General features: G+C 42.8%; 1 protein-coding gene across 1 annotated transcript in view; it reads left to right on the forward strand.

The window, feature by feature from the left end:
• Nucleotides 1–214: 214 nt before the first annotated feature.
• The window catches only part of kcnd1 (potassium voltage-gated channel, Shal-related subfamily, member 1), an 82155-nt gene continuing 54852 nt past the window's right edge, over nt 215–27517 (forward strand). Inside the window, exons 1-4 of the mRNA XM_087834316.1 lie at nt 215–447; nt 12613–13794; nt 18653–18898; nt 24527–25239. Coding sequence (XP_087690442.1) covers nt 13639–13794; nt 18653–18898; nt 24527–25239 — 1115 coding nt within the window. The 5' untranslated portion in view covers nt 215–447; nt 12613–13638. The remainder of the gene's footprint in view (nt 448–12612; nt 13795–18652; nt 18899–24526; nt 25240–27517) is intronic.

Below are 27517 nucleotides of genomic sequence, written 5' to 3' on the forward strand. Positions count from 1 at the left end.
GTGTGTGTGTGTGTGTGATAAGAAAAGGGAGGGACACGAGGAAGAGAGCAAGAAATGACAACGAACAGAGAGAGAGAGAGAGTGAGAAAACAAAAAGGAGACAGGGGGAGGGTCGAGCAGGAAACAGGAGGAGGTGGAGCCACAGAGAGAGAGAGAGAGAGAGAGAGTGAAAGAGAGAGAGAGAGAGAGAGAGAAAGAGAGAGTGAGACAGAGAGGGATGACAGGAGATGTGGTTGTTGCCGCGGCAGCAGAGCAGGACAGATCTGAGACAGTAAAACAACACTCCTCCTCTTCTTCCTCCTACTTCTTCTTCTTCTTTTTTATTCTTCTTCTTCTGTCCTCCTGCGTCCGTCCACAGTGGTTTCACCTGGAAAACCTGCCTCCTCTTCTTCCTCGCCTTACTCTTCACCTTCATCATCAGCAGCCGCACCAGCAACAGCAGCTGTGGTAAGTAGGATGGAAACTGCTCCAGATACACCGCTACCACTGCTGAGAATAGAATAAGAAGGGAGTGGAAAAGTCGAGTGGAGGAAGAGGAGCGGGACGGGATGGCGTGGTGGAGAGGGGTGGGGGGTGGAGTGGGGTGGGGGGGTGGGAGGGGGTGAGTAAGAGTTTGGAGCGAGGAGGTGAAGAGAATAAAATCCGAGTGGAAAACTTGGAATAAAGAGGAGCAAAGAAGAAAAAGTGGCATTTGTGACTAAAAACTGCAGATGGAAAAGAGCAGAACGGGACGAGGGAGGAAGAATAGAACTGAGTAAAACAGAATAGAAAAGAATAGAAAAGAAAGGTTTGAGGTGTTTGGGATAAACAGGAGACAGCAAGTTCACCGATTTATGACAAATAATTAAGAGAAAGCCTCAAGATTGAGGTTTAGAAGATAGAAGCGGATAAATGTGGATAATTTTCCTGTGTGTGTGTGTGTGTGCGTGTGTGTGTGCGTGCATGTGTGCGTGTGTGTGTGTGTGTGTGTGTTTGCGCCTGTGTGTTGAGGTTGACGTAATCCAGCTGTATGAATTAGTGATGAAGTTCTGTGTGTTTGCTATTAACAGTGGTTAGCAGTCTCACACATACACACACAGACACACACCTGCCGCTTGAACACTTGCCATATGCATGCGTGCACACACATACATGTGCACACACATACATGTGCACACACATACATGTGCACACACTGTGCTCATTAATATTCACACACCTCCTGCTTCTGCAGTCCTGAAACTCTTTAAACCTCCTACAGCGAGTCCTAACTCACTTATTGTATTTTTTTACCTTTTAAAGTTTAGGAAAGATTCAAATCATGCAAGTCAGGAATTTTTGATGGCGTTGCTTGAACGTCTTTTGTAGTCTTGATACTTTGTGACCTCACATCTGGCTTCAATCCATTAAAAGGTGTACATCTTTAAAAACACCTCACTCATGTAAAAGTTGATGTTTTTATTCTGAAACAGCCGCTCAAGTAAACAGTGCATTCTTGGGGACTAATTTCAGATTAATGACTGTTTTGTGCTCCGCAGAGCATTTGTGGCATTTTCTGCTTCATCCAATAAGAGAAAGTGAAAAATATCATCTTTCCCTGTAAGGCTCTGTGGTTTCCTAAACGTGGACACTGTCGTTTCTAGCACAACGTTCTTTAAGAAAATAAACATTTTAGGCTAAATAAATGTTTTATTTGTTCTTATCAAAGATGAAGATTGTTGTGAAGTCACTGTGTTATCAGACTGTTTCATGGTAGCTGCTCCTGATTTGTGTCGGTGATGCAGTCGGTCTGTTTCTCAGCTGACTGCTGAGAAGCAGACGGTAAATAATCGAATGTGAAACGTCTTCAAATTCAATCTATGCCAGTTGATGGCTAACGTGATGCTGCACAGGCCTTTAACTGGTTTTAAGGTTGCTTTTAAATGCGCGGCCACACTTTGGTAGCTAAACAAATTTCACTCGAGGTTTTACAGTGAAAGAGGAACACAGGCTGTGATGTGCTTTTACTTTAACAGTTTTTTGGTGAAACTCTGCAGGATATCCTGATATGACACATATGCAATACCTAATCAATGCGAGTTTGGTCAACTCCTCCTTGGCAGCACATTTAATCCACTGGATAAGAGCCTTTGCTGTACTGGGCGATGTTGCTCTGGTGTGTTTGTGTTGCTCTGCCATCGTGAGTGGAAGTGAGTGGACTGTGTTGGAACGGCTGAAGACTTCCGAGCCGATGATCAGAGCTGTGAAAATGAGAAAACTGGCATATGTCTTCATTTCAGGAATACTGGCAATGCATTAGCAAGCTTGATGCAATTACAGAGCATTACATTAGCATGATGGACTGCAGCACAGAATTAATGCAGTTCTATAAAGCAAGGATTTGTGTATTTTCTAGCATGCAGGAAGCTGCTTCTTATATAGCGCTGAGCACTCACCTCATTCAGCCGTTCATACAGAAACCTTTTCTATAGTTTTTCTACATAAGTGCTTTCTATTGAACATTCACACTGCAACAGGTGCATCGGAGATGGGGTTAGTGCAGGGGTGGGCAATCTCAGTCCACGAGGGCCGGTGTCCCTGCAGGTTTTAGATCTCACCTTGGGTCAACACACCTGAATCACATGATTAGTTCGTTACCAGACCTCTGGAGAACTTCAGGACATGTTGAGGAGCTAATTTAGCCATTTAAATCAGCTGTGTTGGTCCGAGGACACATCTAAAACCTGCAGGGACACCGGCCCTCGTGGACTGAGATTGCCCACCCCTGGGTTAGTGTCTTGCCAGATGATGTTTGGTATGCAGACTGGGGCAGCCAGGAATTGAACCACAAACCTTCCAATTAGTAGATGAAAAGTTGTTTTGAGACTTAATACACAAATACACACTTTTACTGGGTTAACAAAAAACTGGAACTCATCTGCAGCGAGCTTTGCCTCCATAGTCGTGAATACCAGAGTGGCGGGTCACACCTGGTCTCAGGGCATCTTTTGACATTTATATTGCGTAAATAAAATTTGACAGCTTGGGATTAACCTCCTATCATCCCTAAGGTCAATATTTAGAGGCAGGGAGTAATGTTAGGTCTAGTTTGAAGAAGGAATCATACTTTCCACGTCTGCAAGGCAGTAAGGGTCCACTCGGATCAGGCAGCAGACTTCAAGCAGATGTCAAACAATGTAACAGGAATGACTCGGCCGTGGGGTCTCCAGCTGTCCAGCATCCACAATAGAGTCTAATCGAGCCTTTAGCTACATGCTAAAAAAGTTTCATATCAGAACCCAGAATAGTTTTCAAATCCAGTCTCTAACATGTTTCTGTTAGAAGTTTCCTTTCCAGATGTTTTATGTGCAACTCGCTGATGAACAGTCAGTGTTCAGTGCTATTTGCACATGGAGTAAACATGATGTTAAAGATCTGAACTGTCAGAGAAACGTGTTCATACCATATGGTTTGGATTGTTCAGTGAGTCAAGTACGCACTAAAAACCCAACAGTGGCTGCTTTAGTAACAAAAAGCTCGCGGCTACACTGATGTGTGAAAGCAGTGCCACGCCGGCTGCAGCCAGAGCGCAAACCAAGCAGCAAATCTGTCAATTTTAAGGACAAACACATATCTGGCTCTTCACCTCAGTGAGTGGATGTAACTGTGTGTCAGCTAAAAGTTTAGAGCAGCCGCTAGATATAAATGAACGGCACAGAAAATAACATAAAATAGCACATTTACGATTTAAATGGTCTGAGCCGGCTATAGATCAAAAATGGACACAGCTCTCAGCAGTGAGCGTGGAGCTGCATGTTATCTGAACGTGCAGCCGCGCTCTGCATGCTCCGATAACATGCATCCTGGTGCATTTATGCAAAATTGACGCTGCCTTTTCCCACCACTTTTCTCCCGTCCTCCCCGTCTTTCTTTTGTTAATTTAAATTATCTTCTGCTGCACAGAGTAGGACAACAATCTGGAGCATAAAATAAGCTCACAGTAAGTGCTAATCAGCATGAAGGTGCTAAGACCAGTGAGTCAACAGCTGCCAGCCTCGTTACATGTCTTTGAATGTATGGGCGTCATTTTGCTTTTCCACATAGATGCAACAGTTTGCTGCAGTCATTTGGAAAAAAATAGGAAGAAAATATCTTTTTATATGTTTTCCACAAAGTTTCAAGTGTCATCTTTTTGTACCTGCTGATTATCTTTATTAGCCAACAACACTATTCCACACAACAGTGAATGGAAACATTGATTAAATTATTTACATTTTAAATTGTTCATGCGATGATGTAAAAATGTCTTCATAGGTTAACCTGTAGGAGCTTTAATACCGGATGTTGTTCACTTTAAAAATAAAAAAAGGAAAAGCCAGCAAAGGTTGAAAATAAAATATAAAACGTCTAATACATTTTAACTGCAGGTCTATAATAAAAGAATCAAAGCTTCAGTAGCTCTGTGTGCAACTGAATGAGCATGTTCATCAAACTTTGCAACAACCTTGTCAAACCTGCGTCGGTGAATAAAAACGTGTTGAACTTTTCTAAGACCGGAGGTCCAGCGAAGGCTAGAAGTGCAATCTTCATGTGTCCGGTTTATCGTCCAGCTCCAGGCTCTCAGGCACGACATGAAAGGCAAAACCTCTGCCAGCTTTATATTTTACTTCTACTTTTTTATACTTCTACTTCTCGTACCATGTAATACTTCTAATACACGTAGAAACTTGAGTCGAAGACCTTCGAATGTGGCAAACTATTCCGTGTACAGAGCCGTAATTACAAGCTGCTAATCATCAGGTACAGCAACAGGTATTAACAGGACATTGGCACCTTCTACTGGTCAGGAGGTATCATCAGCTCTTATTAAACTATCCATCCATCCATCTTCATCCGCTTTATCCGAGGCCGGGTCGCGGGGGTAGCAGCCTAAGCAGAGGCCCAGACCTCCCTCTCCCCAGCCACCTCCTCCAGCTTATCCGGGGGAACACCAAGGCGTTCCCAGGCCAGCCGAGAGATATAATCTCTCCAGCGTGTCCTGGGTCTGCCCCGGGGCCTCCTCCCGGTGGGACATGCCCGGAACACCTCACCCAGGAGGCGCCCAGGGGGCATCCTTGTCAGATGCCCGAACCACCTCAACTGGCTCCTTTCGATGTGGAGCAGCAGCAGCTCTACTCTGAGCCCCTCCCGGATGGCCGAACTTCTCACCCTATCTCTAAGGGAGAGGCCAGCCACCCTTCGGAGGAAGCTCATTTCTGCCGCTTGTATCCACGATCTCGTTCTTTTAGTCACTACCCACAGCTCGCGGCCATAGGTGAGGGTAGGGACGTAGATCGACCGGTAAATTGAGAGCTTATTAAACTACTATCGCTGCATTCGTGAGCAGCTCCGTGCTAATTTAAGTTACTGTTCTGATGGGAAACGCCAGCATCTGTACAGATGGTGAGACTCAAGCAGACAAAACAAAACAAAGAGGAAATAAATCATAAATCATGATCAGAGTCACAGCAATCCAGTGATAGTAGTCGGTGCATCAATACGGACATTAAAACAAGCGTTTTAATAAAGACTTGTGCTCCTCTCCATTTGAACTTACCAATATCTGACATCACGGTGGTGCATTTATAAGCTCGCGTGGAGGAGCTCGCCTGATCTATTCGTTTCTTCCTGTCATTATACTGGTTCTCAAACAGGCTACATGTTGGGGTTGGTGTGAGTTTCACACTGAGGTACCTTTAGATCCTCTTTAAAAAATAAGGAAGATGATGGGACTTTAATGAGCTGCCTGTTCAGGTGTTTTCAGCTGGATTTGTTGGCAGTTTATACTAATATAAAAAGTTCGTGTGTTCTCATCAGAAAAATGGTGAGATTATGATGATGATCATGTTTAAAAAGAGTCAGCTGTGAATGTGAAGCGTCTGAAGTATTACACCCTGACATGTGCTCATGATCTTCGGGTGGTTGCATGTTGGTGCGTAAAGGAGTGGAGCATGGAGCCACATGATCAGGATGCATCCTGACCTCCTTACTTTCCAGGGTTTCTGAGCAATTACAGTTTTAGAAGGAGACCCAGGGGCAGACCTAGAACCCGCTGTTAGATTATACGTCTCATCCGGTCTGGGAAATCCTCAGGATCCTCCAGGTGGAGCTGAAAATGCTGCTGCCACCTGACTGTGATTCAGCAGCACTTAATGGTTGGATGGGTGGGTGGATGAACAGATGGGCTGATGGATGATGGATCATTTCGCTTTTGTTTGCTTTTGTCAGCTGACATATTTTCGGTTAATCATTATATCCACTTTTGTGCAGATGCTGTATTCTTTTGCTTGTACTGAACTGTGTGTGTGTGTGTCTGCCGCAGTGAAGCGCTGCTCAGTGATGGCCGTCTAATGGTTTCACACAAACACTTAGAGTGGCCGGCCATGTGCTGCCCTCCATCACTCTGTGAGTGTCTGTGTGGGAACAGAAGTTTCCACTCCAGCAGAAACGCTGCTCCTACTGTTTCAGAAGCTTTCCTCTCATTTAAAACAAACTCATTTCATCTGCCAATTCTTAACATTTATATTTAATCATTTCTGGTAAGCGTTTTCCAGACAACACAACTGCTTTTAACAGCACCCTCTGAGAGCTGTAGTAATAACGACAGGTGGAGGTCGGGGTGGATGGATGGGTGGCTGTTTATTGAGTTTACTGACCTCAGATTTGCGCGTGTCTGGTCTTTGGCAAGTTCTACAAACATCTGCACTGAACGATGGAACAGCATGACAACACTACATCATAGCAGGATAAAGTATATACATGAAAAGGTAAAGGTGGAAGAATAAGGGAGTACTTAGCACTTAACAGAAATGATAACAAAAACAGTTTCTGAACCAAAAATATACCAAATACATGCAAAATACCGTACAATGCAAAACATTGAAAGTGGAAAAGTATCCTTCAAAGCAAAACTTCAGTTTTGAAGAACCGATGAGCAAAAGTATAATAAAAGTTTTATTTTAGGAGCAATAATCCTAATTTGAGAAAAGTGACATAAAAATAGATCAAAGAAGATTAAAATGATAAAAAATAACTCAGCTGTAGAAACAGGAAGTAACCACTAGCTGAACAAAGAACAAACCCCCAATCAATAAAACTGTAAAATCAGAAAGACTGAAAAGTCCCCACTGCACTTCCCGAGGACATTTATTGATCTGTGAGCAGACAGCCTGGTTTCTCTTTATTGATTAGTAATCAGAAGCATGTTTTCTGCTGATTAGTGATTGGAGACCTGTTGTTTTCATGTTATTGATCAATTTATGTGAAGAAGAGCAGATGCAGAAGATTTATGTTTTACTGAAAGGTTTGTCACCAGTGGATCGAGTTTACGCCGTTTACACTTTATTTAGTTGTGGCAGTTTGTATGAGGGTGAAGCACAAAGTGATCTTCCTAAAGGGAAAAATATCCCTTGGAAAAAAGAAACTTGGAACTTAAGGAACTGCTTTGCTTACTTTAGAAGGTTGCCTGAAGGGGATAAAAATCCTGATGGTTGTACCCGGAGTCACCGTGTTATCAGAAGCATCAGGAAGTTGCTGGAGTTCAGAAGAAAATTGCGTATTGATCTGAATGAAAGTCTCCTGCTTGTGGTGTTTCATGTTTCCTGATGCATCTGTCTATGATGAAGTTTCTTTCCAAACAATTTTCCAATATTGTGCTTTTTTTTTAGTTAAATATTACATTGGAGCAGCTCGTTAGCCAACTGGTGTACAAGTGTTTCCACACTAAGAGACCGGATGTTACCGCGTTTCTCTGGTTGTCCTCTGGGGAAGCTTTTGAATTGTCACGCTTGTTTGCACAGAGTACTTTGCATTTGTGCGATTGTAGTGATGTAATGTAATGTAATGAACTACATTGCAAGTCAGCCTCATACTGGACTCCAGCAGGGCTGCCCTTTGGCGCCACTTCTGTCACAAGTTTTATGTACAGTTTCTAAACACAACCATGGAGGCTGCGCTGCTTGATTACTTTGGGATGATGTGGTCGGGCAGATGGATGTCTGGGCCCGCCATATCAGACCTGTGTGGGAGGAAGGGGATGGATGATGGATGGATGGATGGGATTGGACATTTGAATGCAGGTTTTATTATAAAGTGTTATTGAACATTTAAAAGGAAGCCCACTGAATGATGGAAGCTCTTTACCTGATCTAAACACACCACTGGTCCCACTATTGAATAATGTATCTGTTTACTTCAGCTGATTCATTTCATAATCACAAACAGATGAATGTAGAAGAGCAATCAGGCAGATCCCATTAAAGGAGAACTCCTTTCAGGTTTGCTCAAAGCTTTTAAGCTGTACAGACAACACAGTGACTGATGGGGAAGTGGATTACATGTGAACACAGTTCACTGTATACATAAATGCACGACTATAACATGTTGACTTTTATTCTGAAACTTCAGTTGTTTATGTTCTTCGAATTGTAGGAACTCTTTCAAACTTTTGGGATTCAGCTCTTGGGTGGTAATGACCATAAAAGCATAAAACCAGCAGCCAACGCATTACCAGAAGGGTCGAAGGTGCAGCACCAGCTGCTTGATGGGAGCTAAACGCCAATCCTAGAGCAGGGGCTGCAGATAAAAGGCATTATGCGGGTGCTGTAAATATCTAATGTTCACTCAGAAACCGTGATGTCAGCAGGGATTCCCACAGAGAGGATGGGCAGATGGGTTTACTACAGGCCTGCAGACGGAGGAAAGAACTGCAGGTGGAAAAAGACCGTCCAACACGTGCCAGAAACAGAAAGCCTTTCAGCTTTTTAAGCTGTTTACTACAGACATTACTCACCTTGTGTGGTACTTCAAGGACATTCTTCTGGAAGTGAAACTGCTGAACTAACCTGAAATACCCATTTCACAACCTAACCTCTATTTTCTCGGCCATTTAATTCAAATTACAAAATGAATCACAGGGAAGACATTCAGTTTGCACTTAAAACAACACCAACCTGTTATCATTGCCAGGAAGTCAGACGCTGCCATTTCATCAAAGCGCTCTTTGGCTTTAGTACATAATGCAGTGGGCGATGGCAACACGGAGGAAGGTTTTACTTCCAGTTCATCACATATTGATGCTTGTGAAGGACACTTGGCATCACATTTAAAAGCACTTGATGAAAAGAGACATTTGAAGCCACAGCAGTATTTTCCTCATTCTAATCAAAGCTGTATTCACTCATGGACTCAGTACTCAAGATCAATAATGCCCTAATGCAAATGTATATGGTATATATCACCTCCTTGTTCATCGACATTTTGGCGAAACGCACTTGTAACATTTAAGCCTTGATAAAAATTACCGGTGAAAATATAGAGAAAAGAAATAAGCGTCATGACAGAGTGACTGAATGTTACTGTTCAGTTAAAGCTTTCCTGCTGAGATGATGGAAAGCTCAACTTGGAGCACGTTCACCACTGAGCGCAGGGAAGCTGTGTGTGTGTGTGTCTGTGGTGGATTGTATGTGCTTAGTGATAACTGAGGCAGTGCAGCTAAACTAAGCTAGCCAGGCTGAAAGTGTATTCATAATTCATCACAGACACACTGGAGACTTTACCACGGCAGGACAGATAACGGCCACAGGAAGGTGACTGTGTGTGTGCTCAATATGTTTACTAAAATACTATCGTGCGATCGTGGCTCAAGAGTTGGGAGTTCGTCTTGTAATCGGAAGGTTGCCGGTTCGAGCCCCGGCTTGGTCAGTCTCGGTCGTTGTGTCCTTGGGCAAGACACTTCACCCGTTGACTACTGGTGGTGGTCAGAGGGCCCGGTGGCGCCAGTGTCCGGCAGCCTCGCCTCTGTCAGTGCGCCCCAGGGCGGCTGTGGCTACAATGTAGCTGCCATCACCTGTGTGTGAATGGGTGGATGACTGGATATGTAAAGCGCTTTGGGGTCCTTAAGGACTAGTAAAGCGCTATACAAATACAGACCATTTACTAACAGCAACAATACTACAGTATGGAAGTATTCTACTAATTAGAAGTAAAGGTAGTACAAAGAAAACTGCATACAATAATGTAACTTTGATTTTTAGTTTTAGTTTAGTCTGATTTCTACGTCATATTTGAGGAGACATATTCACTATTGCCTTTAGTATCATTGGGATGTCATTTCAATGACAGCCTCATAGTCAATGAGCAGAAGTAGTTAATGTTTGTTGATCATCACAAAGGTTTTTTGGGGTTTAAGAGGTTAAATTTCCTGAAGACGGCAGATTCAGTGTGATTCAACTCAAACCTGAGGAAGCAGCGGTTTTATTGCTCCCACTGTGGACTTAATGCAATAAATGCATGACAATAACTTTTCATCTGACGGTGAGGAGTTTCACAGGAAACTTTATTGTGTCTTTATTGAGTGAAGAACGCAGTGGGAGAAATAAAGAGAGAGAAGGAGGGAGATGGCCAGCGATGTTTTTGCTCAGCAGACTGAGGATACGCTGCTCGTCTCATCATAAAAAACATCTTTAATAACCTGAAGCCTTATATCTTCATCTTAAACACATGAATGGAGCTTCAGCTGTACAGCCCTCAGGGGAAGTTTGAGAAGGAAGAAGAGGATCAATAAACAGACATGAGATGTACATACTGTCCACTAGTCAATCAAAATGATTTGTTTAGATTTAATGATAAAACGAGTGTTTGTCTAAACCAGCATTATATGTGTTATTATTTAAAATGTGTTTAACGTAGTTCGGAAATTCTTTAAAAGCAATCTTTTCTGCTTTTCTGTTTTTTCTGTCATAGTTTAGCTTGTTTTTGTAACACATTTTAAAATGGCTCTAACAAGTACTTTCTGGGGTGGTTTTCATTCTTCCATTCACAAGTTAATGATGGTAGACCTGCCGAGCATAGTGCTCATGAGAAATAGAACCTCCGAATCCCGGGGTTCAGAGGACACTTTCACATATCGATTGGCCAACCACATCACTGGCTCACCCGCTCATTTGGGAGGCGGTTTAGAGAGCTAAAGGAGGAGTTGAGGTGATTTGGGCATGTCAGCAGGATGCCTCATACATGCTTCCTATGTGAAGTATTTCACAAGAGGAGGTCACCTTTGCAGAACCACTCTGTAGATGTCTCTGCGTGGTGTCTGGGGAGAGCGAGGTCAAAGCATCTCTGCTTAAATTGCTGCCACAACAACTTGTACACGGATGGATGGATGGACAGATGGATGGATGGATGGATGGATGGACGGACGGATGGACGGACGGATGGATGGATGGATGGATGGACGGATGGACGGATGGATGAATGGACGGATGGACGGATGGATGTATGGACGGATGGACGGATGGATGTATGGATGGACGGATGGATGGACAGATGGATGGATGGATGGATGGATGGACGGACGGATGGACGGATGGATGGATGGATGGACGAATGGATGGATGGATGTATGGATGGATGGACGGATGTATGGATGGATGGACGGATGTATGGATGGACGGATGGACGGATGGACGGATGGATGGACGGATGGATGGATGGACGGATGGACGGATGTATGTATGGACGGATGGATGGATGTATGGATGAATGGACGGATGGACGGACGGACGGACGGATGGATGGACTGATGTATGGATGGATGGATGGATGGATGGACGGATGGATGGACGGACGGATGGATGGACGGATGGATGGATGGATGGACGGATGGATGGATGGACGGATGGACGGATGGATGTATGGATGGACGGATGGATGGATGGACGGATGGATGGATGGACCAATGTTGAGTGGATGTAATGAGGCCAGAACCAGGTTGAAAAATATCAGTTACAGTTACCCTTTGTGTTCCTGTTGCTTTGAGCTTATTGTTGGGTGTTTCTCCTGCCTCATTGACATTGATTGTCTTCACCTGTGTGGTTACTCTCACCTGTGTTTCATTTCCCGCAGCTGTTTCCCATTCCCTGATTAGCTAATGTGTATAAATGGTCCAGCCCTTCTCCTCAGTCGTTGTCTTAGTGTCTGTTTGTCTTGTTTACCTACCCATGTGGGCACCTTTTTGACTCCTGAAGGTTTTGACTCCTAAACCAGTGATAGATCATGAACAAAACTACTCATTTAGTGTCGGGAGGATCTCAGTTCAGGGATATACACGTCTAGAACATGTTACCCTGCTGGGACTGTTTCACAGACTCCACACAATCACTGCAAATTTATGAATAGTTTGGTTGCTCTGTGTTAATCACTGATTACAGTGATTAACATCAGCCTACTGAGCTGTCTGTTAGGTAGATGAGGGACCTACTTCATACAAATGGGACTAATAACAACTGACAGTCATTAAACAGGTTGATTAAATCAGATTTGGGCACTTTGATGTGATCTGGGTCAGGTTGTGTGTTCTGTTGCATTCCCGGACACTTGGCTACCCAAGTCCACACAAATCAGCTCCAGAAGTAGGAACAAAGACTCTTGGCTGTAGTACAATACGCCAAAAAAACAAAGTCTTTCTTCCCTGTAAGGACCCTTGCAGTTCCTACCTCTCTTCAGCTTTTTCCCACCCATACCTCCTCTTTTCTCTCTAAATTCAGTCTCTTCCCTCCTTCTCCTCCTGGTTTGTCTCTCACTCTCTGCTTCTTTTTCTGTTTGTGTGTTTTCTGACAGGACAACCATACATGGACATGGAGAAAGGAGCGCCTGACGTCTCTTCTACACTCAGAAACAAAGCTGGTGTCTCTCTTTCTCCACCGCTAATGCAACTTCAATAAGAGGGAGAGACTAAAACACAGAGACAGATAAAGGGGAAAACAGCAAGCAAAAGCAGAAAGAGAACAAGAGGAAGAGTGAGGCTGCACAACCATAATCTCCACAGCTGAGAAACACTTAGAGGGAGGGAGGCAACACAGGCGATTCTGTCTATCTTGCAACTTCAGGGACCATCATCACAATTTAATAAGAATTTGAAAGGCTGCGGTGCTGCAACAAATCAGTCTTCACAGGGAAAGAGGGTGGGTGAGAGAGCTCGAGTCAGACAGAGAGAGAGAGAGCGAGAGAAAGGGAGGAGGCCAGACACAAATGTTTTAACGCTTCCCTACCTGGATTCATATCTTTCTGCCTTTTCTTGTAAATCCCCGCAGCAATAAACCTGCGACGGCAATATCAAAGAACCACTTTATTATTATTTTACACATAATCTATTGTGCTAAGACTGCTGAGATTTCAAGAAATTATGTTTTCCTATCAAGAGAGTTCATATTTTCAAGAAGTGCATCCTGTTTAGAGCAACAGGACTGAGAGGAACTTGTAGAGAAACAGAGAAATATTTTAAAAGAGCAGCGTTTACCCTGAGAAGTGTCTCGCAGGCCAGACGGAACAGAAAGGACGGCGTCACTAGAAGACCATCCAAACTGCAACAAAATAAAAACACGGGCCTCTGCTTTCCTGCCCCTTTACAGCTTTTTTTCATGGCTTGACACCCAACTGCAATCTGGCCCCTCCCTTCCCCTTTCCTTCCCCCCCAACATGTCCAACCACCTCGCATCTCACTGCCCAGACCGCCAAAGGAAATCAGGGCAGCTGAAGAAGTGAGCAAGGCTTTAACCGAGCCAATAAACATTTCATTAGCTCCATCCGCTCTTCCCTCCTTCGACAAGAACTCTCAGACTCTACAGGTGGGCGCTCTGATACAACATGGCAGCCGGCGTGGCGACATGGCTGCCATTTGCACGGGCGGCGGCGGTGGGTTGGCTGCCGCTGGCCAAAAAGACGATGCCCAAACCTCCAGTGGACAACTCGTCCAGATCGGATGAGATCCTGTACCTCAACGTCAGCGGGGTCAGGTTCCAGGTGGGTGCTGGCGTCCACTGAGCGTGCTCTAAAAATGCTTTCAAAAAAGTGGCTGCAGGTTACAGGAATGTGTGGATTCACAGTTGAAAGCTTTGTGACTGACTTTGTAGAAAAGTTTGAGTTATGTAAAGAGCAAATTTACACTATTTTCATTGAACATCAAAGGTTGAACTCAAAACAATAAAAAAGAAAGAATTTATTTTAAAAACACGAAATAAAAGCAACATCTTTTCAATTTCTTGATGCATCCTCAATCATCCAGGAGAAGATGTAGTAAGCGTGTCATCAAGGCCAATGCCTTCCATTACACTCCCCAAACATACTTAATAGATTAAAAGTAAAACTATGACTGTAAAGTTTATATAAAAACTGTAAGTGAAATATAATATTAGGTTGTTTTCATTAGTTTTTAGTGTAAAGGACACTTACTGTGTGTTATGAGCTTCCATCCACTCACATTCTCACCTAGGACCAAGTTAAATTCCCATTTTACTTAACATGCATGCCTTTAAATTATGAGTGGAAGTTGGAGTACCAAGACAGACTTTTTGACCTTTCAATAAACAATATGAAACCCTAAAAATAAAAAAACGGCAAGTAAACAACAAAAAGAGAAATAAATTAAAAATCAGAAAATAAAAAAAATATTACATTTAACAGGATGGAACAATTAAAACGTTGATGTTGTTGAATAAAAATGATTTGGATTAATTGACAAATGAAATGCATAAAAACTTAACCTCTAACAAAGCATTATGTTTAAACATCATCAGATATTTCTTTAGTAAATAATTTTCCGTTTCAGAAAATTAAACTGTTGACAAATTTAATGTTGACATTAAGAATCTCATATGTGAGAGTCGTCCTGGGCAACACTACAGCTGAGTTTTAGCTGTTCAAAGGAGGAAAGGAAAAACCGAGGAGCTGGGCTCCATGTTGGCATTATGTATTCCTGCTCATAATCTCCAACGAACATAACTGATGAATAACTAGAAGAGTTATTTTCTGGGTCTCTGACAATCTAATGAATGTCGCATGTGTTTGAAAGAAGAACACACCTGTTTGTCCGTTTGTCCTGCTGGTGTCCCACATGAATGAATCCTTAACATCTGCCCTACAGAGGACGTACCTCCACCCGCGTGTGTCACTGCTGGGTGTAAGTTATGCGTTGTGAGCTTGTCCAATATGAATGTAAATCCTCGGGATGCCGGGCTGCTTCCTGACAAATCAGAGGCCTCGTTTATCAACCGCCTGTGGTGCATAAGCAGTGTTTATGCTCGTGTCCACATTCTCCATCAAACCTTTCTTTTTTTTCTTGGGTTTTAGATTTAAAAGCACTCTTCTGCATGTGCAAACACAATTCCAGCGGTAGACAACACCAATATTAATATCAGCCGTGCAAAATTTGCAGGTTGTCAGCTGTAGTTCAATAATTATTTTTTATTTTTGCAGTGCAACATGACTGAGTTTCAATTACAGCAAGCAGCTTTATTTCCCTGACATTCAGTCTTAAGCGAGGTTCCCTTTGTTATGACAAGAAAATGCTGAATTTCTTCAGGTGAATTGTGCTTCTTTTAAATTAGTTTCTGCCTCCTGCTGCGTCTTTTTGATGTCAACAAAGCCTTTATTACACACTGCGTTTGTTGGATGAGCAGCTCCATAAACTACAGCAGATCCAAAGATTCTGTTAATGCCATTCAGTTATTATATATTATATCATTTTATATGCATCCATCCATTCGCGTCCGCTTATCCTTTTCAGGGGCGCTGGAGCCTATCCCAGCTGTCATAGGGCGATAGGCAGGTTACACCCTGGACAGGTCGCCAGTCTGTCGCAGGGACAGACAACCATTTGCACTCACATTCACACCTATGGGCAATTTGGATTATCCAATTAACCTATCCCCACAAACTGCATGTCTTTGGACGGTGGGAGGAAACCGGAGTACCCGGAGAGAACCCACGCAAACACGGGGAGAACATGCAAACTCCACAGAGAAAGACCCCGGCCTGATGGTGGAATTGAACTCAGGACCTTCTTGCTGTGCGGCAACAGTGCTAACCACCGTGCTGTAACAATGTTGAATTATTATATCATTTTATATGCATTATATAATAATTCAACATTGTTACATTTCAGTGCCCGCTCCTTCCTAGTTTTTTTTTCTGTATAGCACAGTCTATTAAAAGCAAGTGTATCAGATAATAATAATAATAATAATAATAACAATAATGACAATAATAATAATAATAATAATAATAATAATAATAATAATAATAATAATAATAATAATAATAATAATAATAGTGAAAAACAAAAACAGTCCTCAGTGATTCTGGATTTTGATAAGAAAAACCACCTTAATCAGACTCCCAGCTCTCTTAGAGTTATTACTTTTTGTTTGTTTTAAGTTAGCAGGTCTTAATTTGTCGTTATTTTCTCTCATTAAAGTTGACCTATTTTCCTTTCACATGAAAACAAACCAGTGTATTAACTGAATCATGCTGTATGCTATATTAGCCTATATTTGTTCACATTTTGAAAACGATGCTTCGGCTATGAAATATTCCCAGCTCCACATTTTTATTCTTGGACTGTTCTGGAGTAGATTTGCATGATTCAGTTAAAAAGAATCCTTACTTGTCTTAAACTGGGCCTCGGTGCAGTTCATCCTCTGTCTGGAAGATGCCGTTTCAGCTCGCTTCCCTCCTGCTTTCAGCCAGCTTTCCTGAAGAGAACGTTTAGAGCAGTGAACAGCTTTTGGGATTCTTTGTAGGCTTCATGCAGACCTCATTATTCGAAGCTTTGGTTGTTTAATATGAGCCTTTCAAACATGAAATTCAACCTATGGTGTTGGTCGGTTTTCTAGTCATTGAATGCCACAGTACTGAAATCAGGACCTGCTGTGAATGCTCCCCAAATCAAAGTGGACTGAAATTCCATTTGCAGGTCCTACAAAGGTCAACTTCTAATTTTCGTACATTTGTCTTTTTAATGAAGAATAACACTCTAAAGGTTATTAAAACTCATTATCTGTTGAAGTGTTACAGTCACTTGACATTTTCTAGGAGGAAACTTAAGAGCTCTGTCACTTACAGAACTATTTCCAGAGACTCGAGCTCCCGTGATGTGTTCCAGCCACGCTCCCACTTCCACGGCAGCAAGTTGTAAATCCTGTACGTCTAATCAGTGCATTGATGTGCATTTGGGTAGAAATAATAATAAAATGGCTCCACAACTAAAATAGATTTGCGTAGCTTTCAGCGTACTTTCTGCTGCGGTGGCAAAATGAGTGGAAAGTTCTTGTCGAGCTTGTGACTTTGTCCTCATTTTTCAAAACAAAACGCAGCAGCTTGAAGTTGCTGTAAAAATAGAAAGTTACAGTAATGCTGCCATTTAATATGGAATCCTAAACAAAACAGAAGAGGCATTAAAAGGGCCCTGCTTCATCGTAGTTACTGACAGTCCACTGCTCCCATCTAACATCTCGCTGCCTCCTTCAAATAGCACTTTTGCTTTTCACATGTGAATGTGATATTTGGATTTTTATTTTTAGAATCTTTTGTACATTTTACACAGGTCACTTCACTAAGCCCCAAACCACCAGTGGGAAGGTTACTTCAGTTTAGAAGTCGTTACCACGTTCTTCACGTTCTCAAAGGACTTGTTATATTTGATTTATTTTCAAATAAATGTTACCAACTTGGGAATAATAATAATAATAATAATGGACTGGATTTATATAGCGCTTTACAATGCCACTATTCAGTCATTCGCACACTGGTGGAGGCAGCTACAGTTGTAGCCAGAGCTGCCCTGGGGCAGACTGACAGAGGCGAGGCTGCCATATTGCGCCATCGGCCCCTCTGGCCAACACCAGTAGGCGGCAGGTGAAGTGTCTTGCCCAAGGACACAACGACCAGGGAGCCCAGGGATCGAACCGGCGACCTTCCGGTTACAGATGCGCTTCCCAACCCTCTGAGCCACGGTCGCCCCAAATGAACCGTGTTCATTTGGGGACCGGAATGAAGCAGAACATTCCTCTAAACGCTCAAACCTTGACATCCAGGATCTCACTGCTGGTAGCATTTTAAAACAAGCTTTTCTCTTTTCTCTCCACAGACGTGTTTGTCGATGGGCTACAGCAGTGCAGCACGATTTTATGTAGTTGTCGGAAACTAATCTGGCAGTTTGTTTGCTTCCTGCTGAAGTTTAGATCTTATTGAAACAGAAGTAGTTTGCTTACACTGACGGACTGCCTATAGCAGCCTACATACTTTTGCTATTTGAGGTTGTTATTTCCAATGCAACACCATGGACGAAATTGCATGTCCCAGGAACTAGCTTCAGTAACTGTGGCCTCCACCAACCCACTTGACTCTCACAGCATGCTGCTTCTTCGGCCTGTGCCTGATCAGGTCCCGTGGGGCTAATGTCTGACCACCCCAAAGCTCAGGGAAGTGACTGAACGAATAAAACTGGATAGGAACGAATTTGTCTGGGAGGGTGAGGTGTAAGTAGTGACACCACTCCTTCACATTAAAAATAAAGCATGTTGAGGTGGTTCAGGCATCTCACTAGGATGCCTCCTGGATGCCTTTTAAGCAAGGTATTTTGGACATGTCCTCCTGGGAAGAAGCCCCAGGAATCATGTCTCTCAGCTGGCTTGGGAATGTCTTTGTGTCTCCCTGGTTAAGCTAGAGTCGGTGGTCAGTAAGAGGGAGATCTAAGCTGCTGCCCCTGCAACCTGAATCTGAATAAGTGGTATAACATAAAAAGATGGACGATTGATGCTTACCGTACATGAGAACCTGAGAAAACTCCTCTATTCTTATTTCTTTTCCTTTTTTTCTTCAGACATGGAAGAACACTCTGGACCGTTATCCTGACACGCTGCTGGGCTCCTCTGAGAAAGAGTTTTTCTTCAACGAGGACACAGAGGAATATTTCTTTGACAGAGATCACGAGATGTTCCGGCACATTCTGAACTTTTACCGCACAGGGAAGCTCCATTACCCACGACACGAGTGCATCCAGGCCTTTGACGAAGAGCTGGCCTTCTACGGCATCGTGCCGGAGATCATTGGAGACTGCTGCATGGAGGTACACCCACTCTTTCGTCTACAAAGCCTCCCCCCGTGTAGTTCAAAATGTTACTAATTGTTACAAACTGCATCACAAATGAGAACCCACACAGATTGGTATTCATCAAGTTAAAGAGATAAATTGGATTTTGTTCTGTTATGAACAACAGAGGACACATTTTCAGTTGTCATCAGTCACATTATTGCTTTTCAGGTTTGTCAAATTGCTCCTAATGGTGTATGCAGTAGTCTTTGCCACTGTCTACAATCAAGGAAATAAATGCGGTAATAATAGCCTGCTGAACCATCAGGTGTAGTAGGATGTCTACTAACCACATCTAATGGGGTAAAAACGTCTAATAATGGCCATTTAACATTCTGGATAGTGCGGTATGAACAATCCTTATAGACAAAAGTGAGATTTTGGATTAAAAACACCAAAATGTTGCATATTCTTGCCCAATGACTCCATCGAGCCTCTGGGCTTCATTACAGCTCTAACAGTCCAAATGATGAGGGCAGCAGGTTTCAGCTTTATGTTCTTTTAACTGCAGTCCTTTTAGACAACTTTATAATGCCTGCATCATTTGTAGTGTACTTATGTGAACCTTTGACCTTTTATCTCTTTCTAATGGTCGCCTCTAATGCTGGTTATTCTGCTTCTGCACTCATTAAGTCTCTCTGGAGGGGAACATCATGAGCCAAACGCCTAAAGAGTGAAAACATTGATGGATCTGAGGGGACTGACTAACAAGGGCTGCTCTCAAACCCCATTATCAAACTTCGACTCATTAAAACAGCGGTGATGAGCCCTTCGAAGCGGCAGCAGCCCAAATACAATCTGATTTGCCTTTTTATTGCTCCTGATTTTGGAAAGCTCCTCACAACGGCTTTCTGTAGGAGATTTCTTTAACGAGCCTTAAACAAGTCTCTTTGTTCCCTGCCCACTCTCAGCGCAACAGATCACCTTCAGAGCTTGTTTTCCCTTTTATTAGCCGTGTCTGCACAGACTTTATTTTTATATCCCCGTTTTTATAGCTGACCCATTCATTGACTCATGAATGAGTAATTGTTCATTTTCTCTTATTTGGCAGATCTGATCATTTCCACAAATGTTGATTCAGCTCTAACAAATTCTGGTATCTAAATTTTTTTTTTTTACTTTGAGTCTTCATCAATTTCCCACAAAATTTTTTTTAGTCCTTTAGTCGACAAATTCTGTTCTTGTGTTTGATATTTACTGAAATTTGCTCGTTTACTGAATATTAAATCTCCTTCTAGATCAAACTGTAGAAGCTGCTTTCTGCTTTACATTTTACTTGTCTTGCTAAAAGCTTCCAGGAATGCCAGCAGCAGGTGCTAGAGAGAGAAACGGTGATCATTTAATACAGAATGATGTAAAAACCGGGTGAAAGTACTTTGTTTCTTAAAATCTGAAAACTCCTCTATAAAAATATATATTCCTGTCATCACTCTGTGTTTATTTTTAACTGAACGAACATCTTCAGAAAGTCGGGCGAAAAGCAAAGTTCAGCTTTCTGCTCCATCTCAACCTGGATGCCTCATATTCTCCAGAGAGCATCTGGCTTTTATCCTGTCTTCCTTCTCCCACCCCAACCGGTCACAGCAGATGGCCCCGCCCCTCCCTGAGCCTGGTTCTGCCGGAGGTTTCTTCCTGTTAAAAGGGAGTTTTTCCTTCCCACTGTCGCCAAAGTGCTGCTCATAGGGGGTCATATGATTGTTGGGTTTATCTCTGTATGTATCATTGTAGGATCTACCTCACAATTATTGTTGTGATTTGGCGCTTTATGAATAAAATTGAATTAAATTTTCTAATAATTTTTACCTTTATGATGTTGAACCATGCCCCTTCTTTGAATTATTGTGGTTCAATATCAAAGCAGATAACTGAGCAATCATTTGTAGCACATTTATAAATGATTAAACTCCATCAGCCTTACGAGAAACCACCAACTGATCTCAAACCACACAGCATTATTCCCAAACGTTACAGAAAAGACAGCTGTGTGACCGAAGTTATTGCAGCAGTGACCGACCTACTTGCTTTTCATGTGGCTCCTTTAAAGACGGGGACCAGGTGTGAGATTAGTCGCAGTCAGTTCCTGTCTTCAAACCAACTTTGGTGGGTCAAGACAGCAATAACACAGGGATAAGAAGAGTCAGCCTGCTATAACTTTTCATGCATTGTTGTATGAAGCCTGGGGTGGACTGGTCACCAATGGAGCGTGCAGATTCCACATATCAGGCATGACTCTCTCAGCCACAGACTAGGCCGAATGTAGTGTAAGGGAAAGTTTTAGGCGTGTGTTTCTCAGCTGGAGAGCAGAGAGTTGCTTTATTACAAACTGTTCCTTTTTATAAGCCTGAAATTTATGTGTTGTAGCTAACATCATGTACTCTGTGTAAAACACAAAGTGTTATTTCAGTCAGATCCTGAGCCATCTGTGCGTTAATGCTGTTATTGTTCCATGTGCCTAAACGCACGCAGTGCTTTGGGATTTTCTGCACTGTGTAAAGCAGAATCAGAGTTTTGCACCATGGCTGCAGTCTCACAAGCTATAGTTCAAAAGCCTTGTTATGTCTGAAAAAGTATGTGTGCTTGGTTTGTTGGCTTCGTTGGCCACTGATGCTGCAGCTGCTGTGGTCAGCTGATAGAGAGAAACAGCCACACTCACGAGTGAAAAGATCAAGCATAACCTGACTGTCATTCATAAACTAGAACTTGCAGCCTATGATGGGTCATTTTCATATATTTATTAACTCTCAGACTCTGAAGGTTTGCTGTTGATTTCATTGAGCAAAACAAGATGCCCCCTCCCTGTATGGAGGTTCAGAGAGGTGTTTAAAAAAAGTGATGCTCTGCAGGAGAGCGGAAAAAATCTCTCATCAAAACAGACGGTTTTCTTAATCATCTACAGAAGTGTAATATTCATTCTTCCTTTAAACTGACAGCTTTATTAAATATTCAATACCAAAGCTTACTGTAATCTGATTACTTTTTCAAGTAAGCAATGAAGTAAGGGATTATGATTGCAAAAAAGTAATTAGATTACTGCTACTTTCCCATAAGCATCTGCGTTACTAAACCGGGATTTTGATTGTGAGAGTGTCTCATGACAATGATGTCGAGCGTGTGACGTCTGTGGCAGCAACAGACGTGATCAACAATGGATAATATGGAGTGCGGGAGAGAGTACGAACATGCAGCGTTTAAGCTTGGAAGTACTCACATTACTTTGAGTTTGATTTTGTAAAAAGTGACAAAACCATTAGTGTCCACTGTACATTCTTTGTGGGACGAAACTTCTTTATACAGCAAAAAATTTAATTTCAAATCTGAGCGAGTGCTGAGCACGCTGCCATGAGAATGTGAAATTCACAGAGAAACCCCCGGATCCTCCCACTGACATGACCGCTGTGGCACCGGTGCAAACTTCCCCCGCCCCACTCCTGCTAAGCAGGTGACAATAGATTTAAGAGCAACAGGACTCAGTGCTGCTGAATCTTTGATTTTCTTTATTTTCTGCTGTGTTTCACTTGCATCTATTTGAAAGAGTGAGTGCAAACACAAAACATTTTATTTTATTTTATAGTAAAGTAACGGGACTACTTTAACGGACGCAGGATTTAATTCTGGCATGTTAAACCATCTATTGTTACATTTGTACTTGAACTATGCATCGTAGATATTAATTTGACTAATTATAATGTCGACATTTTGTAACATCAATCCAATTAGTCCCACAATGAGTTGCCTTTTGACAGACATGTTATGAAATAGCGCTTTGAAGGGAAGCAAAGCAGGAAACATTGATGCTGCTCTGTGTGCGCACTGCTGAGAGAAGGCAGGGAGTGATGGCTTATCTCTGTCAGCCTGAAACACTGGAACCTACTCTGCTCCCTTTGAAAAGGAAAACGTGCATCCTCGTATGCGTCTAGCAATAGTATTCTCCTCCTTCCTCACTCTGACTCTCTGTTGAGTTCGGTTTACGTCTGCTCTGTTTCAGTAACATATCAGTATTAGTGCAGAGCGGGTCTGTGTGGGGCTCAGAGTGAGGACTGAGTAAACAGCACCAGGACAGAGCCAAAGTTTTGTTAATGCACTCAAAGCTTTGACCCATCCAGCCCTGCCAATTACGCACTCTTCCTGATCACATCTCTCCCTCTCATCCCAGATAGATGAACACTCCAAGCAGCAACTGACACACACACACATAGCAGCACAAAATAAGACATGCCTTTTGTGTTAAATGTACAGCCATTGTTTTATTATTTGATGGACAGAGGAGTTGCGCTCATCAGCACAGACTGACTCGCCGTGATTATATGTTGGCAAATGATCCATATTTATATATTGGATCTTGATTTATTGCAGACCTTCACCAATCTGTTTTAGAGGGATTACAGTCAGTGCGAGTAAACCATGTCAAAGTCGTGTCTTTGCCCCAGATTAGGGGAAAAGTATTGTATTGTTTATTTGTAGTTTATGCCTCAGAAAGTATTCAGTAAACTATATCTTTCAGACATAGTTGTGAAAATTGTCTTCCTTCTCCCACCCCAACCGGCCGTGGCAGATGGCCCCGCCCCTCCCTGAGCCTGCCTCTGCTGGAGGTTTCTTCCTGTTAAAAGGGAGTTTTTCCTTCCCACTGTCACCAAAGTGCTGCTCATAGGGGGTCATATGATTGTTGGGTTTTTCTCTGTATCTATTATTGTAGGGTCTACCTTACAACATAAAGCACCTTGAGGCAACTGTTGTTGTAATTTGGTGCTGCACAAATAAAATTCAATTGATTTGAAAGTTGTTACAAACTCTAAAACTAAGATTTAAAACATCGTAAATATTGGGAAGCATTGTTCTAATTTAATTATTGAGCCAATGATGGGCTATTTCACCAAAGGAGCTCTACTCTGATGCTTATTTGATAAGAAGTATACCACATAACTAACCAAAATAATACTTTCTTGTCACTAATATCATAGCAATAACTGCAATGACCATTAAAGTGACAACAGAAACAGATATCTATTAGTTAAAAACATTAGTTAATTACTTTAAAGTATTTCTCCTTCTTTGCCTTCCAAACGGCAATATTCTGAGGTTCTTTAAACGATGTAAGTAAAATATTGCTGAGTTGGAGCTTCACCTCATCACAAAATTCATGGTTTACTCTGATTGGTCAACTCCAGAAACCTGAGCAAGGCTCTCATGTATCAGCATTAGAAAAGGACAAATAAGTATCTGAAAGGATTTTGTATGACTTCTGTCTGTGGATGTTTTGGCTCAAGGATAGGCTACGAGGGCAGCCCAGCTGCTTGTAGGCAGTTTAAAGTCACGAGGTCTTTCCTTATCTACAGCGTAGGTGCACGAGGGGACTCTGTGTGAGCACAGACTATCAGAAATGGATGGTTGTTGTGCCTGTAATGTGTTCAACTGTTCTCCTTTCATAGTAAATGGAGTTTGTATTTTTATCTGTCTTCTGAAAAATTCTTTCCACATGAGAAGAAACCTGATCTCCTCACAAACTACACACAGTTACAGAATCCCTTTGTTTTGTGCTCAGCCACATCAGGCACTTAATGTAAGCGACACTAAAGTTTTTCTTTTCCATTTCCCTTTCCTGTGAAGGAATACAGAGACAGGAAAAAAGAGAACCAGGAGCGTCTGGCAGAGGACACGGAGGCCAACGAGTCGATAGACGCCCCACTTCCTCCTGACAGCACCCCCAGGGAGCGTTTGTGGCGAGCCTTCGAGAACCCCCACACCTCCACCATGGCGCTTGTCTTCTACTATGTCACCGGCTTCTTCATCGCTGTGTCAGTGATCGCCAACGTGGTGGAGACGGTGCCCTGCCGGCCTCCAGAGGGCAGAGTTAAGGACCTTCCCTGTGGGGAGAAATATCAGCTGGCCTTCTTCTGCATGGACACGGCCTGCGTGCTCATCTTCACCTTCGAGTACTTGATGCGCCTGTTCGCCGCGCCCAGTCGCTGCAAGTTCATGCGCTCTGTGATGTCTGTGATTGACGTAGTGGCTATAATGCCGTACTACATCGGCCTGGTGATGCCCGAGAACGAGGACGTGAGCGGCGCCTTCGTCACCCTCCGGGTTTTCCGCGTCTTCCGGATCTTCAAGTTCTCACGTCACTCTCAGGGTTTGAGGATTTTGGGCTACACGCTCAAGAGCTGCGCCTCCGAGCTCGGCTTCCTGCTCTTCTCCCTCACCATGGCCATCATCATCTTCGCCACCGTCATGTTCTACGCCGAGAAAGGCACCAAAAGCTCCGACTTCACCTCCATCCCGGCCTCCTTCTGGTACACCATCGTCACCATGACGACCCTGGGGTGGGTAAACATCAGTTCAGTGTTGTGTGTTTGCTGGCCTGACGTGTAACAGATTTTTATCCTGCTACTGATGACTGTACGCCTGTTCAGATCGTCCCCATGGCAACCTTGGCATGTTCGGTTTCCGTAAACACTCTCGTGTCAGGACATGGATACGTCCTCAATGTTGTTAGTTATGGAAGACAGCTTTACTGTCTGTTTCCACCATGAAAAGAGATGAAGCGTGTGCGTTTGTGCGTCTGTGTGTTTGCTTCCCACTCGTTGCTTGTCGAGTACGGTGGTGTATCTTCACCCTGCTGCCGCCTACACTCATCACCGCTGCCATGTGGATGGAGTTCGAATGTGTGTGTCTGTGTGTGTGTGTGTGTGTCTTCACCCTGCAGCTCTCCAGCCCTGATCCATTATCTGCTGTTCAAAGAGCCTTTGGAAACATCAGAAATAAAACGTGAGTCAGGAACCTGCCATAAGCTCTGAGCGAGCCGACCATACTGCTTTTTAACAACACACATTCAGCGCGTCTTCTCTATACGACTCTTTACACCTACCTGTCTGTGAATGGAGAGAAAGAGAGTTCAAAAGGTGTGAATGGGAAAGTGTGAATTGCCGCGAATGACTCAAACTGCTCAGCATTGTAGTAAACAATCATCAGTGTGAAAATGTAAAGAGTTGAAACACTGACTTATTTGGGTGAAAGAAAATAAAAGGTTTTTATGTTGTTTTTTTCCAGCACAATGCTGGCTATTAAAACCCTGCACTTTGCATCTTTGCATCACATCCACTACAAAACAAGATTAATGGGTTAGAGAGTTTTATAAAGCTTAAAGTCACGTAAATGATGTTTTGGGAATTTTGCAATCTCACGTGTTGTGCTGCCACCAGATTGTACAGAGGGAGCAGTTTGAAAAGATTACATTTTCTCTAGAAACAAAACTCTTTTGCTTCCAGGTTTGACTTATTCTCCTCTCATACCAGCGCTGATGTAGCTGGTTTGCCTGGGTGGCGCACCCATCGTTCACAAGCGTACTGCAGAAGGTACTCATGCCCTAAGCACCGGTATAATTGCTATGGAACTGTGTCGACGTCACCATTGGTGTGCAAAGTGACCAGTAATACTGTGGCCCTAACACAGCACCAATTAGGGGGGAAAAACCTATTCCATTAAAATTAGCATCACTTTGATTGTACAACAAACGAATGCAGTTTCACATCTCCTTTATAGGACAGAAGGCTTTAATGCTTAAACGCATTCAGTTTAAAGTTTCATAGCTCTGATGTGAAGCCATCACATTAGAAATAAACAGCAGCACTTAGCGCTCACTCAACATTAAAACAATTAACTCAAATTAAAATGTTCTGTGGGCTGAAACATTAACCCCTACACGTAAAAACAAACACATCTGAAGAGAGACAGACCCCTCTCACTTTGAGTTATGACTGGCTATAACCCAAAAGGACATCTTGTACATAATGAGGTTTGCAAGCAGGTATAGGAAAACAGGAGCATGTGCAGGTCATGTGGTGTCCATATTAGTTGACTGGTGATCATCATCAGTCTATTCTTAGTGGTCCTCTGTGTGGAGGACTGTGTGGCCACCATCCACCCCAGCCTCCATCTGCTAACAGATACAATTCACAAATACATTTTAATGGAATTATTTGACAAATTACAAGGTTTAATGTGTGGTGCTGAAGAAGTGTTGTCTAGTTTATGGTTGTAACTCTTAACCAAGCTTGTTAACTGATTACTTAGTACTCCACTATGTCACTTAAATATAGTCACTTCTGGCTTCAAAACAAACATCAAAATCTGGAGTTTAGAAACCAACTGGTAACAATGTTTTCAAAAGTAATGTTAAAAATGTTAAATATAAAACTTTGTCATAATCCCCAAAGTCTAACAAAACACATGCACCTCTCCTCTCCTCTCCTTCCTGCACTGCATGCTGGGAGTGTGAGTGAATGGGTGTGTGAAGGTGTTTGGTGAGTGCATGGAGCTGCTGAGTGAGTTTGGGACATTTGGACTGTTTTTGGGCTTATGGGTGGTTAAAAGGTAAGGCAAGTTTATTTCATTGTGTTGTGTGAAGTGAAGAATTTTAGTTAATTGGCCAGTTTTACCTTGAGTCATGGCGTCCCTCCTCAGTGAGGGTTCGCCTCCCCTGTCTATTAGACATGGGGCCAGGGTGGTGGCACCCCAGCAGTACACCGTGGAGCAGGTTCTGCTAGCTGTTGGTGAACAGGTGGGCCATGAGAATATAACTTATGGCTCTCAGATGAACAA

Source organism: Neolamprologus brichardi, chromosome 20, assembly GCF_056152115.1.
Source record: "Neolamprologus brichardi isolate AB-2024 chromosome 20, ASM5615211v1, whole genome shotgun sequence".
Taxonomy (NCBI): domain Eukaryota; kingdom Metazoa; phylum Chordata; class Actinopteri; order Cichliformes; family Cichlidae; genus Neolamprologus; species Neolamprologus brichardi.